At 41.9% G+C, this 19,423-nt stretch overlaps 1 protein-coding gene across 13 annotated transcripts in view; it reads left to right on the top strand.

Annotated features, from left to right (window-relative positions):
* Positions 1-19,423, top strand: part of ARHGAP26 (Rho GTPase activating protein 26) — a 543,304-nt gene that overhangs the window by 290,933 nt on the left and 232,948 nt on the right. For all 13 annotated transcript variants that reach the window (XR_009539612.1, XR_009539613.1, XM_060143876.1 and 10 more), the window contains exons 15-17: positions 9,428-9,515; positions 11,199-11,257; positions 12,995-13,100. Coding sequence is in view for 11 of the 13 variants with exons in the window: in XM_060143876.1 (XP_059999859.1) it covers positions 9,428-9,515; positions 11,199-11,257; positions 12,995-13,100 (253 nt within the window). In the remaining 2 variants the exon portion in view is untranslated. The remainder of the gene's footprint in view (positions 1-9,427; positions 9,516-11,198; positions 11,258-12,994; positions 13,101-19,423) is intronic.

Here is a 19,423-nt window from a genome sequence, read left to right on the forward strand (position 1 = left end):
TTGTACATATTCATAAAACTCCTTGTTTATGTACATACTGTTAGAGATTGCATACATGCACAAAACCATTATTGAGTCATCTCTAGCACAGGAAAGCGTTACCTTTTGATGTTTATCTATTTGTTTTGCTTGAATTTTTTTTTTTGGCCGTGTTCATATATTACCTTCTCAATTGAAGAGAAAAAAGTTTTTTTTTAATTTTTGAATTATATTTTATTTTATTATACAGCACGTTCTCATCAGTCATCAGTTTATACACATCAGCGTATACATTGTCAATCCCAATCACCCAATTCAGCACACCACCACCACCACCCTGCTGCTTTCCACCCTTGGTGTCCATACCTTTGTTCTCTACATCTGTGTCTCAATTTCTGCCCTGTAAACCGGTTCATCTGTACCATTTTTCTAGGTTCCACATATATGTGTTAATATACAATATTTGTTTTTCTATTTCTGACTTAGTTCACTCTGTATGACAGTCTCTAGATCCATCCACGTCTCAACAGATGACAGAATTTCGTTCCTTTTTATGGCTGAGTAATATTCCATTGTATATGTATATACACCACATCTTCTTTATCCATTCATCTGTCGATGGGCATTTAGGTGGCTTCCATGACCTGGCTATTGTAAATAGTGCTGCAATGAACATTGGGGTGCATGTGTCATTTTGAATTATGGTTTTCTCTGGGTATATGCCCAGTAGTGGGATTGCTGGATCATATGGTAATATTATTTTTAGCTTTTTAAGGAACCTCCATACTGTTCTCCATAGTGGCTGTATTAATTTACATTCCCACCAACAATGCAAGAGGGTTCCCTTTTCTCCACAACCTCTCCAGCGTTTGTTGTTTGTAGATTTTCTGATGATGCCCATTCTAAGTGGTGTGAGGTGATATCTCATTGTAGTTTTGATTTGCATTTCTCTAATAATTAGTGATGTTGAGCATCTTTTCATGTGCTTCTTGGCCATCTGTTTGTCTTCTTTGGAGAAATGTCTATTTAGGTCTTCTGCCCATTTTTGGATTGGGTTGTTTGTCTTTTTAATATTGAGCTGCAGGAGCTGTGTATATATTTTGGAGATTAATCCTTTGTCTGTTGATTCGTTTGCAAATATTTTCTCCCATTCTGAGGGTTGTCTTTTCATCTTGTTTATGGTTTCCTTTGCTGTGCAAAAGCTTTGAAGTTTCATTACATCCCATTTGTTTATTTTTGTTTTTATTTCCATTACTATAGGAGGTGGATCAAAAAAGATGTTGCTGTAATTTATGTCAAAGATTGTTCTTCCTATGTTTTCCTCTAAGAGTTTTATAGTGTCCAGTCTTACATTTAGCTCTCTAATCCATTTTGAGTCTATTTTTGTGTATGGTGTTAGGGACAGTTCTAATTTCATTCTTTTACATGTAGCGGTCCAGTTTTCCCAGAACCACTTACTGAAGAGACTGGCTTTTCTCCATTGCATATCGTTGCCTCTTTGTCATAGATTAGTTGACCATAGGTGCGTGGGTTTATCTCTGGGCTTTCAATCCTGTTCCATTGATCTATATTTCTGTTTTTGTGCCAGTACCATATTGTCTTGATCACTGTAGCTTTGTAGTACAGTCTGAAGTCAGGGAGTCTGATTCCTCCAGCTCTGTTTCTTTCCCTCAAGACTGCTTTGGCTATTTGGGGTCTTTTTTGTCTCCATACACATTTTAAGATTTTTTATTCTAGTTCTATAAAAAAATGCCATTGGTAGTTTGATAGGGATTGCATTGAATCTGTAGATTGCTTTGGGTAGTATAGTTATTTTCACATTATTGATTCTTCCAATCCAAGAACATGGTATATCTCTCCATCTGTTGGTATCATCTTTAATTTCTTTCATCAGTATCTTATAGTTTTCTGCACACAGGTCTTTTGTCTCCCTAGGTAGGTTTATTCCTAGGTATTTTATTCTTCTTGTTGCAGTGGTAAATGGGAGTGTTTCCTTAATTTCTCTTTCAGATTTTTCATCATTAGTGTATAGGAATGCAAGAGATTTCTGTGCATTAATTTTGTATCCTGCAACTTTACCAAATTCATTGATTAGCTCTAGTAGTTTTCTGGTGGCATCTTTAGGATTCTGTATGTATAGTGTCATGTCATCTGCAAACAGTGACAACTTTGCTTCTTCTTTTCCAATTTGTATTCCTTTTATTTCTTTTTCTTCTCTGATTACCGTGGCTAGGACTTCCAAAACTATGTTGAATAATAGTGGCAAGAGTGGACATCTTTGCCTTGTTCCTGACCTTAGAGGAAATGCTTTCAGTTTTTCACCATTGAGAATGATGTTTGCTGTGGGTTTGTCGTATATGGCCTTTATTATGTTGAGGTAGGTTCCCTCTATGCCCACTTTCTGGAGAGTTTTTATTGTAAATGGGTGTTGAATTTTGTCAAAAGCTTTTTCTATATCTATTGAGATGATTATATGGTTTTTCTTCTTCATTTTCTTAATATGGTGTATCACATTGATTAATTTGTGTATATTGAAGAATCCTTGAATCCCAGGGATAAATCCCACTAGATCATGGTATATGATCCTTTTGATGTGTTGTTGGATTCTGTTTGCTAGTATTTTGTTGAGGATTTTTGCATCTATATTCATCAATGATATTGTTCTATAATTTTCTTTTTTTGTAGTATCTTTGTCTGTTTTTGGTATCAGAGTGTTGGTGGCCTCATAGAATGAGTCTGGGAGTATTCCTTCGTCCACAGTTTTTTAGAAGAGTTTGAGAAGGATGGGTGTTAGCTCTTCTCTAAATGTTTGATAGAATTCACCTGTGAAGCCATCTGCTCCTAGACTTTTGTTTGTTGGAAGAATTTTAATCACAGTTTCAATTTCATTACTTGTGATTGGTCTGTTCATATTTTCTATTTCTCCCTGGTTCAGTCTTAGAAGGTTATACCTTTCTCAGAATTTGTCCATTTCTTTTTTTTTTTTTTTTTTGCGGTACGCGGACCTCTCACTGTTGTGGCCTCTCCCGCTGCGGAGCGCAGGCTCAGCAGCCATGGACCACGGGCCCAGCCGCTCCGCGGCATGTAGGATCTTCCCGGACCGGGGCACGAACCCGTGTCCCCTGCATCGGCAGGCGGACTCTCAATCACTGCGCCACCAGGGAAGCCCTGTCCATTTCTTCCAAGTTGTCCATATTATTGGCGTAGAGTTGCTTGTAGTAGTCTCTTAGGATGCTTTGTATTTCTGTGGTGTCTGTTGTAACTTCTCCTTTTTCATTTCTAATTTTATTGATTTGAGTCCTCTCCCTCTTTTTCTTGGTGAGTCTGTCTAGTGGTTTATCAATTCTGTTTATCTTCTCAAAGAACCAACTTTTAGTTTTATTTATCTTTGCTATTGTTTCTTTGTTTCTATTTCATTTATTTCTGCTCTGATCTTTATGATTTCTTTCCTTCTACTAACTTGGGATTTGTTTGTTCTTCTTGAATTCCTTTAGGTGTAAGGTTAGATTGTTTATTTGACATTTTTCTTGTTTCTTGAGGTAGGCTTGTATAGCTATAAACTTCCGTCTTAGAACTGCTTTTGCTGCATCCCATAGGTTTTGGACCGTTGTGTTTTCATTGTCATTTGTCTCTAGGTATTTTTTGGTTTCCTCTTTGATTTTCAGTGATCTCTTGGTTATTTAGTAACGTATTGTTTAGCCTCTATGTATTTCTATTTTTTACAGGTTTTTTCCTGTAATTGGTATCTACTGTTATAGCATTGTGGTCAGAAAAGATGCTTGATATGATTTCAGTTTTCTTAAATTTACTGGGGCTTGATTTGTGACCCAAGATGTCATCTGTCCTGGATAATGTTTTGTGCGCACTTGAGAAGAAAGTGTAATCTGCTGTTTTTGGATGCAACGTCCTATAAATATCAATTAAATCTATCTCATCTGTTGTGTCATTTAAATCTTATGTTTCCTTATTTATTTTCATTTTGGATGATCTGTCCATTGGTGTAAGTTAGGTGTTAAAGTCCCCCACTATTATTGTGTTACTGTCGGTTTCCTCTTGTATAGCTGTTAGGAGTTGCCTTATGTATTGTGGTGCTTCTATTTTGGTTGCATATATATTTATAATTGTTATATCTTCTTCTTGCATTGACCCCTTGATCATTATATAGTGTCCTTCCTTGCCTCTTGTAACATTCTTTATTTTAAAGTCTATTTTATCTGATATGAGTATTGCTACTCCAACTTTCTTTTGATTTCCATTTGCATGGAATTTCTTTTTCCATCCCCTCACTTTCAGTCTCTGTGTGCCCCTAGGTCTGAAGTGGTTCTGTTGTAGACAACATATATATGGGTCTTGTTTTTGTCTCCATTCAGCAAGCCTGTGTCTTTTGGTTGGAGCCTTTAATCCATTCACGTGTAAGGTAATTATCGATATGTATGTTCCTATGACCATTTTCTTAATTGTTGGGTTTGTTTTTGTAGGTCCTTTTCTTCTCTTGTGTTTCTCACTTAGAGAAGTTCCTTTAGCATTTGTTGTAGAGCTGGTTTGGTGGTGCTGAATTCTCTTAGCTTTTGCTTGACTGTAAAGCTTTTGATTTCTCCGTAAAATCCGGATGAGATCCTTGCTGGGTAGAGTAATCTTGGTTGTAGGTTCTTCCCTTCCATCACTTTAAGTATATCATGCCACTCCCTTCTGGCTTGTAGAGCTTCTGTTGAGAAATCAGCTGTTAGCCTTATGGGAGTTCCCTTGTATGTTATTTGTTGTTTTTCTCTTGCTGCTTTCAATAATTTTTCTTTGTGTTTAATTTTTGCCAATTCGATTACTATGTGTCTCGGCATGTTTCTCCTTGAGTTTATCCTATATGGGACTCTCTGCACTTCCTGGACTAGGGTGGCTATTTCCTTCCCCATGTTAGCGAAGTTTTCTACTATAATCTCTTCAAATATTTTCTTGGGTCCTTTCTCTCTCTCTTCTTTTTCTGGGACCCCTATAATTCGAATGTTGGTGCGTTTAACGTTGTCGCAGAGGTCTCTTAGGCTGTCTTCATTTCTTTTCATTCTTTTTTCTTTATCCTGTTCCGCAGCAGTGAATTCCACCATTCTGTCTTTCAGGTCACTTATCCGTTCTTCTGCCTCAGTTATTCTGCTATTGATTCCTCTGCTATTGATTCCTTCTAGTGTAGTTTTCATTTCAGTTATTGTATTGTTCATCTCTGTTTGTTTGTTCTTTAATTCTTCTAGGTCTTACTTAAACATTTGCATCTTCTCGATCTTTGTCTCCATTCTTTTTCCGAGGTCCTGGATCATCTTCACTATCATTATTCTGAATTCTTTTTCTGGAAAGTTGCCTATCTCCACTTCATTTAGTTGTTTTTCCTGGGGTTTTTTTTTTTTTTTGCGGTACGCAGGCCTCTCACTGTTGTGGCCTCTCCTGTTGCGGAGCACAGGCTCCGGACGCGCAGGCTCAGCGGCCACGGCTCACGGGCCCAGCTGCTCCGCGGCATGTGGGATCTTCCCGGACCGGGGCACGAACCCGAGTCCCCTGCATCAGCAGGCGGACTCTCAACCACTGCACCATGAGGGAAGCCCTTTCCTGGGTTTTATCTTGTTCCTTCATCTGGTAGATAGCCCTCTGCCTTTTCATCTTGTCTGTCTTTCTGTGAATGTGGTTTTTGTTCCCCAGGCTGCAGGATTTTAGTTCTTCTTGCTTCTGCTGTTTGCCTTCTGGTGGATGCAGCTATCTAAGAGGCTTGTGCAAGTTTCCTGATGGTAGGGACTGTTGGTGGGTAGAGCTGGGTGTTGCTCTGGTGGGCAGAGCTCAGTTAAACTTTAATCCGCTTGACTTTTGATGGGTGGGGCTGGGTTCCCTCCCTTTTGGTTGTTTGGCCCAAGGCAACCCAACACTGGAGCCTACCTGGGCACTTCGGTGGGGCTAATGGCGGACTCTGGGAGGGCTCTCGCCAAGGAGTACTTCCCAGAAATTCTTCTGCCATTGTCCTAGTCCCCACAGTGAGCTGCAGCCCCCCCGCCTCTGCAGGAGACCCTCTAACACTAGCAGGTAGGTCTGGTTCAGTCTCCCTTGGGGTCACTGCTCCTTCCCCTGGGTCCTGATGTGCACAGTATTTTGTGTGTGCCCTCCAAGAGTGGAGTCTCTGTTTCCCCCAGTCCTGTCGAAGTCCTGCAGTCAGATCCCCCTAGTCTTCAAAGTCTGATTCTCTAGGAATTCCTCTTTCCGTTGCCAGACCCCCAGGTTGGGAAGCCTGATGTGGGGCTCAGAACCTTCACTCCAGTGGGTGGCCTTCTGTGGTATAAGTGTTCTCCAGTTTGTGAGTCACCCACCCAGCAGCTACGGGATTTGATTTTACTGTGATTGCGCCCCTCCTACTGTCTCATTGTGGTTTCTCCTTTGTCTTTGGATGTGGGGTATCTTTTTTGGTGAGTTCCAGTGTCTTCCTGTCGATGATTGTCCAGCAGCTAGTTGTGATTCTGGTTGTTCTCGCAAGAGGGACTGAGAGCACATCCTTCTACTCTGCCGTCTTGGTTCAGAGCACATCCACTTTAATTTTGATACATTATAGTGTGTCATTAGGAGAGTAGGAGTACATAGGCGACTTTCCTAATCCCTTCCTCCAGAAGGTCCTTAGTGTCTCTGTCAGGAGCACAACAGTGGACCTGGGTCTTGTCTGATCCAGTGTGACATTTCTAAGACTACTTCCCCTTGTAACCACCACTTCCAGTCCACATCTCCTGTTTTTCTGAATTCACGTGGGAGTAGCTCGTGGAGGAAATGCACTCTTTTCGCTGTATCCACGTGATACCTTTTTGTACATTGGACTGCTCCTCTAGCTCTGGTCAGTGTTACTAAGTCCACCATAGTCAAGTGTCCCGGTTAGGAGATACGTCCTGAGTTCTGAAGAAAATTGTCAAATATGTCTCTGCATCGTATGCCAGGAAGCTTCTGTAAGTGAAGGGAGCATCGATAGGGAGGGATGGCAATTGGCAACAGTTTCTGAAAACGGGGTAACTTGGGAGGCTGTATTCAATTTAGTTTGGACATTAAATGAATTAAAATGGACGTGCTTAAGTTACGAACCCTTGCCCCATCAGTGCTATAAAAACCCCTTTAGCCGGGCTGTAATTTGACTCTCCTCTCTGTAATGTTGTACAATATTCCTATGGTTACAGAGCCTGTATAAGTGGAAGCTAATCATTAGTTTGCTCAATGTGGTTCATGGAACAGTTCACAACTCCCAGACCTGCCAAATGCTGCTTGTTTAGTGTCCTGTTCACTCTTCTTGGGTAGAAGTTGATTTGTTCCACAGAAAAATGTACAGTAACATTTGTCTCGTGTCCAGGAACCACAAACTATGGCAGCTCTCCATGCTTCTTGGAGATGCAGAGGGAAAAAGGTCACGTTAAGCAAAGTTTTTTGGTACATACACTTCCACAGGAAGAAACCATTAAAGGAGTGGGAGATGGCAAAGCAAGAAAAGAATTAAAGCTGGAGAGGTTTTGGATATTTGGAAAACCATACTTTGTTACTTTTCAGAAATTTGCTGTGACTGAACTCTGGAGTTCACAATTCTATGGCCCCAGAAATAAAATCATGCTCTTTAGGTTCTTCCTTGTTTGTTTCATATGACAAGACAGGCTTCATTATTGCCCAGGATCACCTGCAAACAAACAGCCATGCTGCCATTAGGAACCAAACACTTATTGAGCCAGGGCCCTATCCTCTCATCTTGCATTGTGTGTTAGGGGAACACACAGAGAGCAGTAGGTACCAGCTGGATTTGTGTCCTTACTTGGGGATTAGGGCCTAAATCCTTAAGCCACTCATGAAAGTGGGTTCTTTCCCAGTTAATAGAAAATGTATTGTGCCCACCTGTGACTCATTTCCCTTCCCAGCTGAAAGGCTGTGGGCCCTGCAGAAGGAACCTCTTTCTTCTCAGAGACTGTCCAGAAAGAGACAGTCTGGTGGCTGTCTCTACTATATTATTTAGACCTCTGAATTATAAAAAACAGAAAACCTGACCTCAACGAGCTTAAGGAAAAAGGGAATTTATTGGCTTACGTGATTAAAAAGGCATGGCGAGACGCAATGGCTCAAACCATGTCACCCAGACCTGCTCTCTCTGCCTCTCTCACCTTGGCTGTGTCTGTCAGGCTCTCCTCTCACGCTTCACGCTGTGGCACCTAGAGCAGCAGTATAACCTCCCAGTGCAAGCACAGCAGGTGTCTTTTCCCCTGTCCTGGATAAGTCCTGGATTTCATGCTGCCCAGTCTTGGACCACCTTGAACCAGTCCCGGGGTCTAGAGACATCTCATTCCCCACCCCTGGAAGGGTGGGGCCTCCCCTGAGTAGGTGTGAGAAAAGGGTAGCCGCCCAGCTGAAAAGAGGAACGGGAGCTGGGAGGCACATCGCCAGAAGCTGGATTCCCCCTTCAATGCCCTGAGAGACTCTACTTCCAACCACCTCGCCAGCCAGAAGACGGAGGTCTGCTGGTTTGTGAAACAGTTCAGCCTCTGCCTTGTACTCTCGCCTGCCTGTGTGCCGCTCAGAAGGACTGCAAGGATTATTTCTCTTTTACAGTACACATTTATCTGAAATACACACACTTGTTTGCAAGTCCACACAAGAGGAAACAAAGGAAGAAGTGATCAGGAGTTGATATCATTATGGTGGTTTTATTGCACGTCTTGGTTTAGGGCCATTTAAAATAGATAAGTAATGGAATCAAGTCATAGTTTAGAAAATATAAAACCCACAATTCTACCACTCTAACCTCACCACTCTTTTCAATGTAGAGTATTTCCTTTCAGCCTTTGTTCATTTGAGTTTCTCACAAACTTTTAAATCTTTTTTTTTTGCTTGACATTACATGATAATTCAGGCATTTTCCATTTTGCTATATAGTTATCATTATCATGTAAATGCAACATGATATTCCATCAGGAATATACCATGATGAACTTAATCATTCTATCATGGGCTGTATAGGTTGTTCTTTTAAAATTTGTTCTGCTCCAAAAAAAAAAAAAAAAGTTGTTCTGCTGTTTTCAAGAGCAGTGTATGTTGAACATTTGGGATGTGTGTAACTTTCTCATGGCTTATCTTATTTCCTGAGGATGGGTTGTGAGAAGTGGGATTACTGCTTCAAAGTGTCTAAACCTTTTTAGGACTTGATACGTATTGCCAAATTGCTTTTCAGATCTGTTGCATTTATCTCATCTGCTTCCAGCAGTTTCTTAGAGGATTAGTTTCATTGCATTTTTGCCAGCAGTAAATATTTGGATTTGTAAACATTTTTCTAATTTAATGAGGAAAAAATAGGTGTCCTTTTTTACTCTGGATTTCTTTGTTTAGTAGGGAGGTTGAATGCTTTTATGTATGCTTGGTGTTTAGCTGTATTTTCTGCTCTGTTTTACCCATTGTCTTTTCTTCATTTTAGACCCCAAAACAGCTTCTGAAACAGAAACGGATATCTGCGCCGAGTGGGAGATAAAGACCATCACTAGTGCTTTGAAAACCTACCTAAGGTAGGGACTTTCCATTTGCGGTGCATGATGCCAGCTTGTTGTCATGCAATCAGGAAGAAAGTTTTATTTTCAGCCTCCAGAGAGCTGTTGGGTGGGTGTTTGAGATGTGGAAACAGCTTATGTGTGGGTGCAATTAGCTCAGCTGGTCAAACCGATTATAAATCATCCCTAGTTGATGGGTTGCCATTGTGCAGTGGTGCTATGAGTGATTTAGGAAGCTTTGCTCTTTTTGAGAAGCCACTATGATGATTAGCCTTTAACAGAACCTCAAATGTGGAATTCCCTGCAATCCCCGAATAATCTGCTAAAAAAACAAGGGATTGCGTATCCTATTCTGTTGAGAATGCGTGATTACATACCCTACGTATTTGGGGAGCTCTGCGCCTTGCACAGACAGAGTATACTGCTGACATTGCTCCTCAAAAATGAGAACTTTATGGCGCTCCTTTTTGATTCCTTCTGCTTAGATTGGAGAATATGACTTCATTGGAGAGGAGACTGCTTTCCTTGTAATAATACGTGTAATATTCCTGCTACCTCCCACCCCTCCCTTGGTTATTAAGGGAGTGGGTGATTGACCAGCTGCTCACATCTCAGTTTCCCGAGTAGACTGAAAGCCATGCTGGATGTGAAGTATAGGAGTATGATAGTTCTCCACTGTAGTTCTTCTCACACAGGAAAGTGGGGGTCTAGTCTTAAACAAAGAGGAGAACTATAATTACGAATTGCATAAGCCTTTGTACAGGTTTGTCAAGATTTAGTTGTCTCGAAAGCCACAGAAAAGGAATTGGTGATGCAGGTTTTATTGGCTGTTGGGGAATTGCTGGAAGGCTCTTGGAGTCAAGAGTGAGATGTCATGCAAGTGATGACTAAGAGTTGAATCAGGGGATCCGATGAGAATAAAATAAAATCTGAACCAAGACTCATGGATCGTCTGTTGAGAAGCTTATCATTTAGACTATCAGTAAAAAACCCTCAAGTTTACAGTTAAACGTATACATAAAACATATACATATCCCAAATACTACCATAGTAGTTTACACAAAACCAAATGGTAGAAGTTTGTATTTGGTACTTATTTGTGCATGTTGATACTGATTAGCTAATGGACAATAAGTATAAAATATAAATATATTTTAAATAGCAGATAAAATTTGACTGTATCATGCCTAATATTAAGGGTTCTAGTCCTTTGGCATTCTGGAGCAACACTCCATAGTGAATTTGCAACAAAAACACCTACAAAAGTCTTGCATAGTGTATCCAGATGAAGTGCCTAAGGTGCCGGGAAGACGAGAGTTTAAGAGCAGGTGATTGCAAATGTTGGGTTAGTTGCCTGTTTCTCAGACACATCTTAAAATGCTCTTGTGGAGGGCGAGTCACTGACTGAAAAGGAAATCTCTCAGTTTGTGCTAGACTTTTGCATTAACACTTTTCTGGTTGTGACTCTATGAGACGTAAGTTGTATCCATTCCCTTAAAAAGGAGAAAGAATGAACATTTCAGGTGAAATCTCAGGACCCTTTCAAAAGGGAAACTAAGTTGGACTAAACTGAGTTGCTGTTGTTTGCCTGTGATCTATGTCTTTGAGAAATGTAATACAGTCTGGCCGCCTCTAGGCTGCTAGGTAGCGAGAATAGGATTGTTTTCATTAAGCTGACTAGTGTGTATCCTTTTATTTCAGAATGCTTCCAGGACCACTCATGATGTACCAGTTTCAAAGAAGTTTCATCAAAGCAGCAAGTAAGTTTTCTTTTCACCACATTTTTAAGGGGAAAGGAATAGATTTTTCTATTTCAAAGAACAGTCAGTGTCCCAAAATAAGTGTTACCTAATCCCTCGTAGTCTGCGTGTAAACTACCCACATAAACACTCATGAGACTGTCACAGAATAAAAGCGAAACCAAGTCAGATTGCTAAGGGCCTTGTTAGCACGTTGAATTTACAGTCGAGGGGAAAAACGTCAGAAGTGAGTTTGGGGATGACAGAGAGGTGAGAAAAGCAAGTTTGCCTTTCTCATTTTGATTATTGGAGTTCTAACTCCTTGGGTTTTTTCCAGCCCTGGAGTAGCATTTTTCGGAATGAATCAGACTCTGCCCATTACCTAAATTGAGCATCGGACGTATTTCCCTGAATCTGGCACCATTTATATAACTTCCCAGTCCTCTTTCCATCATGGCTTGCATTTATAGCTTCTGATCTTTCTTCAGCTATATCATCTAAGCCCTGAGCGCCATATTACTGGTATTAAAATACATAGGGTTTAGGTGCAAGCCACCCTAAGTATACTGGACTCTGTCTATGTGGGGCAGGCCACCTGTAAGGGGCAGTAAGATTCTCTATCAGATTTAAGTCTGGCATGAATCCCCACCGTGCTATTATGTCCATAGCCTGTGCCTCTCCCTGTTTCCTTTAAGCCGTCAGAGTTTGTTTACCCTGGTAGCTACTACTGGCCTAATTTAGGAGTACCTCTGTTCTGGTGGCCTTATCCACACACAGCTGTCCCCATAAAGCAGGAGAAAGACATGGGAGAAAGCTGGAAGTGAAGATGCTGTTTATGTGATTTCTTTCTCTGAGAAATTCCAAACCCATAGCAACCATTCTCTAATTAAACCTCACCTCAGTTCTATAAATAGGTGTGATGAGTGCCATCAATGTACTTCCCAGAGAAACGAAGCCAGGTACCCAAGTTCAACCAAGGGAACGTGACAGTCCGTGATTTAGGTTATAGGTTGGCAGAAACATTTCCTTATTTTATCTGCCATTCCTTTCTTCTCCCAGGCTGGTTGTCACACATGACTTGAGAATAACTGGACATTGCCCTTGATATCTTTGATGCTGTCTCGAGGTGTTATTTTGATATTTGAGACCCTTGCAAGGCTGTTCATGTACAATTTGTTTATCCCTTGACGAGTGCATAAAGTTCCTTCCTTCCTTGAAACGAAGCTGCCACTCTGTATAGCCAGCTGCTCCCGAGTTTGTTCCTGCTCCAAGTATGCAGTTGACTGGCTCCATTTCATCACGTCATCATTTTGGCGTGAACTTTCTGACGGTCATTTGTTTTTCATAGTTGCTTGTTCACATCTTTATTTAACAAACATTTATCGGGCACCGGCCACATACCTATCACCGTGTTAGGCACTGGCTAGAAGGGAAAATGGAGGCCCAGAAGTGTTAACTGACTTGCTACAAGTCCCTTGCTGAGAACCTCAACTTTTTGATGCCTGTTGGTCTCAGAAGGTAATTTCTGATTTTTTAAGTGAGATCAGTCATGTTTCTTAATGAACTCTGTTACGGAAAGCAGCATTAAAAGCACTTTTAGATCTACTCAGTCTAGTCACAAGTACACAGAACAGGATCTTATACCTCTGAGAAATCCTCAGTCTCTTGTTCCCAACATTTGGTTTCCTCTGATTTTTGTCTTATAAACTGGTTTAACTGTGGCCCTGATCCAGTATCGCCTCCCTCCTTCCTTCACAGAGCTGGAGAACCAGGAGTCACGGGTCTCTGAAATCCACAGCCTTGTTCATCGGCTCCCAGAGAAAAATAGGCAGATGTTACAGCTGCTCATGAACCACTTGGCAAAGTAGGTTTAAGACTGATTGCTGGCCTTTCTCTCAACCCTGGAAAGTTCTTATCTTAGCACTAAAGCTGGTCTCAGTTCTGCTTATGTTTCCTTCTCCCACTGTTGCATCAGGTATGCTGGAGGCTCAGGAAAGAAATGTGGGAAATATTAACTGCAGTGGGTAACAGCAGCACATACCAGATGGGCTTTGCAGTGGAGGCTGGGGAGGTGCCCAGGCCACCAGGCCACCAGGCAGAGTTCGCAGGGGGGTTTGTGTTCTTGTGATGATCAAGGCCAATAGGAGTGTGTCCTCCATGATACCAGATCACCAAACAGATTTTTCAGGAGTTACATGTTCTTGTGATGATTAAGAGCAAACAGGAATATGTTACAAGTTTACAGACCTTGGATTTGGAATAAAGAGGCCTGGCTTCTAGAGTTGATTCTGTTCTTAACAAGCGACTTAACTAGCCCTGGACAAGCCACTGACCCCTCGATTCCTTAGTTTCTTCATCTGTCAAATATGGATAGTAGGCTCCCCCTTCTCTATAATGTCATTGATTTTAAATGTTACATGTATTAAAGCCTTTGAAGAAGTATGAAGAATAGAGGAGAATCAAAGAAAGTCAGTGGGGGCCTGATTTTCCTGCTCGGGATATTTATACTCTTGGAATGGTTTGGATTTTTTGTGTATTTACTGTTGCCTGAGCTGCTTTGGATTGGCCTTGCTGATGATACCCCTTGCTGTATCAGGCACTACATGTGTGGATCTTCTAACCTTCTCTTAACTTTGATGGATGTTCTTTATTGGAGACTAGCGCATAAGAAAAGACAGACTATAACAGTTAACCTAAATTGTTAAACTCTACATGCTGTGGAACTGACGTGTTATAATTTCAGCGCTTACCCACACTTTGTTCTGGCGTTAAGTCATGTCTGGGATAATTTGATACTCTGCCGAGGGAGATGATGATTTGTTTTCATGTTTCTACCAAGCACTTGATATTTTGGAGAGAGAGTATAGATGTTACCATAAAGATTTCCATAGGTCTTAATGATGAAGGAACAAGAGTTTTGCATGCTGGTGAGAAGCAGTTAGGCTGAGTAAAGGGTTGCTCCATTCCAGATCACATGTTTTTTCTTGCCGTGCCATCTCTGAACTGCATGTTTAGAAACAATTAAGTGTAGCTGAGAACATGCAAATTTTCAAGGAGTATATGCACCTCCCCCGCAAATGTCAAAGAATCCTGATGAGTGTGTTTAAAATAATGGGAACTGGGCTTTAAAAAGTAACTCCAGATGCTCTGACATGACGGTGTGGTGCCTGTTCCACACAAACCCAGTCAGGCATTTGTGAAACGGGAAAGCTGGCTTAGATCTTAGTTGCACACTTGAAGGGCCTGCACCCAAACAGAGGAAGTTCCAGGTACATCATCCAGCCAAGCATGTGTGGCGATGCTGCTGACTGTTTAATGCCCACTGGGTCTTAGGGAGGCCTCCATGGCTTCTGGGAGCAGCTAGAGAAGGGATAGGAAGCAGCTGAAGGCAGTCAGGCTGTTCAGGCTGTGCAGTGTGATGAGAGATTAATTGGACTGAGAGAGAACAAGAGTCATTGGTGATGCAGTAAAGCCAGAACTGAATCTTCCCATTTTTAAAATGCCCTGAGGATTGTTAGGAATCCTAAAGAAAAAGAAATAGAAATAAAAAATCCAAAACCCTTAAGGTGGGTATTGGACCAACGAACCTGTTCATCTCCTGGCGGATGCTTCACTTTCTCCCTCTGGTTCCACCCTCTTCTCTCCCAACCCCATTAAGTTCAGTCTTTGTCCCTAAGCCCAGGAGAAGTACAGCTGGAATGTGCATGTTAAAGCTACGGCCTTGACTTTTTGCCTTCTAAAGAATTTAAACCAATTTTGTTGCTGGAGTATTTATTTTATAGCATTTCTGGAGCATTGTGTGTTCTCTTTGATACTTAACAGTGATTTTCTTTGGTTCTGTGAGGTTAGGTGGCATTCCTTTGTTCATGTGATCATTAAGAAGTCTACATATAGACAAGCTCTCATGACTGTAATGTGAGTTGGTCATGATGGTAGAACACACAGACTCCCGTTATCAGCGTGCTGTGTTCTTGGTCTCTGGAGCCTCTAGATTTAAAATGTCCTGGAGGAGATGAGTATAAATGAGCACTGCTGAATCCAGTAAGGAGTATTTACTTCAGTTTGAAAAAATGTTTTGGCACCCAGAGGAGTTCTAAGATTCTACGTAAACTCTCTATTCTCATTTACAGCACTGTCCTATTTTAAAATCGAACAGGAAGGGAAAGTTAACTTGGGACAAGGGGTTTGTCTGTTTCATTCCTGTTTTCTCAGGTTCAGACTTACCCAAGGATATGCCTGAGCTATTGTTCCTCTGGTCTACTTACTTAATGGTCAGCTTCCTTCCTAAGTTTTGGTTTCAGGGTTGGTTCTGCTGGAAAACCTGGTGTTTACTTCTCTCATTACTTACTGTGTTTGCCCTGTACATCCCAGGCATCTGGTTCAAAGGGAAGATATTTTGTGTATTTTTTTAAGTACTCTTTTGAAACACTTTACGAAATTGATTTCCTTTAGCTGTGGAGGAAGAGTTAAGACATTTTATATTTAATCCCAAGTAGAAATACATTCGGAGGGGAAAGAATAAAAACTCCAGACCTCCACGCAAATGATTACCAGGGTACATCCAAATCACAGAGCTCTTGGATTTGTTTCAGACCTCAGAGGGAACATAAAAATTATAGGCAACTCTGCACATATTTTTGTTGTCCCAGCTTAAATCTACTATGAAAATTAGATGTTTTCTATTTAGAACCTGGAATCTAGTATACAGTCTGGAGTCATGTGCCTCAAAGGATGGTTACACTCACCTGGGGTGCTTGTTTGCATTGACATTTACATTGCTGGGCCCCCGCCTTGATCTGCTGAATTGGACTCTGCCTGGGACTCTGCATTTTTAATTTACTTCCCAGGCAAACAGTCTTTTGAGAACCACTGGCCTAGAGAATGGGCCATATGCAGGGATTCTCTAGGAGGGAGAAATGGTATTGAGAGGAATGGATTGGAATTTAGGAGGTTATTAGAAAAAGAGAAGAAACTCAAAGCAGTGAGTTCAGAAAAGGAGATTTTATTTGCATAATTAAATTACTAAAAAAAATTGGTTGTGATTTCCCATGTCTGTACAATTATTCGCCTTTCATTAAGTTGAGTGTTCAGCAAATGACTTTGTTTTAAAATCACACACAAAGCATTTTTAATAATAAAGAAAATTGCCCCCAGCTGGCTTTGGGACCTTGTGGAAATCATTCAACATCTCTGAGCCTGGTTTTGTGACTTCCCTTCCAATCACGTGAATCTGTGTTTTCGTCAGATAGAAAGGGGGCAAAAAAAGAAAAAAATTCCCAATCTTATAATTGTAGAAGGAAATAAGAGTAGATGAGTAATAAAGACTAATTTCATGGTAGCTCCCCAATGTTTGCATACTATTATGACTCCAAGTACGCTGTATATCCCCACACATACCATTCACAGTGGCTCATTGGAACTTTATTACAGTGTTTATGCTGCATGGGAGGATTTCAAAGAGCTCTTCATACATCCGGAATGGCTATTAACAATACCTTTTCACAGCTGGTTTTCCCGAAACACTTACTGAGAAATAAATCTTAGTCTCTTTTCTTTTTTGAGGCAACTACTCCTTTGTTGCCTGGTGTTGTCAGGAAGCCAGAGCCCTTTTCTTGCTTCTCCGAAGAAGAATTGTATCATTTTAGATGCTTCGGGCTGCAAGAAACAGAAAATCCAATTCACAGTGGCTTAAACAATAAGGGAATCTGTTGTGTCATTACACAAAATCAGTCCTGAGGGTTGGTTAATTTCTTGGCTCATGAAGTACTTGTGTTATTTCCACGGTCCTGCTCACAGCCAGCTTCACTGTGTTGGCTAGCTCCGTTTAGGATCATAAGATGTTGTGTTGCATATCTGCACCTGAGCGGTTGTCCAGGGCAGTAAGGTATTACAGTTGATCCCTGAGCAGCATGGGTTTGCACTGTGGGGGTCCACTTATACATGGGTTTTTTTTTTCCCACTAAATATGCGCTGTTTATATGCATAATGCAAAATGGTTGAATCCATGGATGTGGAACCACGGATATGGAGGGCCAACTATAAAGTTATATTAGGATTTGCAACTGTGCAGAAGTATGGTTCAGGGGTAACTGTATTTCTTCTCTGAGTCTCTTTTTAAGAGATGTGATGATACTTTTCCCAGAAGTTCTCCAATAGACTTCCTATCACATCTCATTGGTTTGAAGCATTCACTAGCAAAGGGAATGGGACCACTGTGATTTTTTTACCCCAAACAGGATTTACCTGGGTCATTTGTGGGAGGCATGGATACCCATACAAAAGCAGGGCTCTGAGTAGGCAACTCATAGTGCCTACTGCAAGTAATCCAGGTAAAATAACATTTAACAAAGAGTATTAAGTCTCTTGAATGATCTTTGCATGGTGTGCTAACTTGATCAGGACATGTGGGACAAGACCAATTTTGGGGGGGGAAATGAATACACCTGCCATGTGGGCACATACACCCTGAAACACCAAGATTTGTGGGGATGGAGGGTGAGAGAGAGAAATGAAGAGGGCAAAATCAACTTGAGTCCCATTGCCACTTGCTGATTCTCTACTGTTCTTTTCATTACCCAATTGCTTAATGTTTACTTGGATAATCTGTTGCGTGTGACTTTCCCAAAAGGACAAAATTCTATAGATTGCAAGGATCAGGAAGGAATATTGTGGGGCAAAGGGTTGGCATACAAGTGAGACCTTATCAAAATAATAGGTAGACTCCATTGCTGTAAGTTATCCATGGTTGAACATCCAGTGGCTTGGCTGTTTTCTCCGTCCTGTGACTGGAGTTTGAGTACTTCCAGGCATCCCTGCAAGTCAGGAAGGACGTATTCACATTTCCTTCATGATCTAGATGCAGAGTGAATTGGGTTCATGTAAAGATGCCTGTGGTTATTAAAAAAAAAGAATCATTGCTAGGCTTTGGCACCAAGGAGGATGGGCCCTGGTAGTTAACTAGCATCCCTTAAAGTTCTCAAGAAAGGGTCAAAATAAAAGGAAGTGACTACTTGGCATTAGCATATATCTTATACATACTCTACTGTGCCTTCTTCCTCCATCCCAAGTCTAGACGATAAGATTTAGCTTACTGGAGAGCTGTTGAACATACGAGAAGCGCTTCTTATTTCCTTGCCATCAAGCGTAGTCCAAACAAAATAGCCGTGGAATTTTACAAAGCACATTTGAAAGAAAACAGTACTTTTGAGATGATGTCTTTCTAAGATGGAAAGCTCCGGTGAACTTCTCTGGCAGCCTTCCCTTGGCCATACACCCTGGCTTCGGAACCTTTCTTTTCTCTAGTAACCACTAGACACCCACGGCTGCTGGCACAGAATTGCTTGGCTGCCGGGCCACGGGTGTTGTGGCCTGATAGCCCCCCAGAGCCACGTTGACCACATTCTCCAGGTCCATTTGGCTTCTGCCCCACTGACTCCTACGCTGGACCGATAGTTCTGGTGATTTTAACCCCTCACTATCTTTTTTTTTTTTTTGCGGTACGCGGGCCTCTCCCTGCCGTGGCCTCTCCCGCCGCGGAGCACAGGCTCCGGACGCGCAGGCCCAGCGGCCATGGCTCACGGGCCCAGCCGCTCCGCGGCACGCGGGATCCTCCCGGACCGGGGCACGAACCCGCGCCCCCTGCATCAGCAGGCGGACTCTCAACCACTGCGCCACCAGGGGAGCCCCCTCACTATCTTTTGAATCTGTCCACTTTCTTCCGTGTCCATCACTACGTCCCTAGTCCGAGCTGTCATCATCTCTTCCCCAGGCTGTTTGCAAAGGCCTCTTGCTGGCTTGCTCTAGCTGGTGGAGCTCTGGCTCCCTGCCAGGCCGCAGAATGCATGCTCTGTAGCAGGGGAACTTGGAACACTGTGGATCCCAACTTGTGATTCCCCTGCTTAAAAAAACATCAAAGGCAGCTTTCCCCTTGCTCTTAAGACAAAACTCTGGATATGGCCTCCAGGACCTTCTCCGGACTGGACCCTTTCAGACTTTGCAGCCTCGTCTGTGTCCCTCAAGATCACACTGCATCGCTGCTGCATGGCGCACAGTGGACGCGCATGAGTATTTGTTGGGTAGAAGCATGAAGCATCTCTTAACCATCTCTCAGCTATCCTCTTCCCCGCTCCCTCTCTTTTTTTTCCCCTCTGTTTGGAACGGCCCCTCCCCACCTTCTGCCTGCCAAAG

The sequence above is a fragment of the Lagenorhynchus albirostris genome, chromosome 3 (assembly GCF_949774975.1).
Source record: "Lagenorhynchus albirostris chromosome 3, mLagAlb1.1, whole genome shotgun sequence".
Taxonomy (NCBI): Eukaryota; Metazoa; Chordata; class Mammalia; order Artiodactyla; family Delphinidae; genus Lagenorhynchus; species Lagenorhynchus albirostris.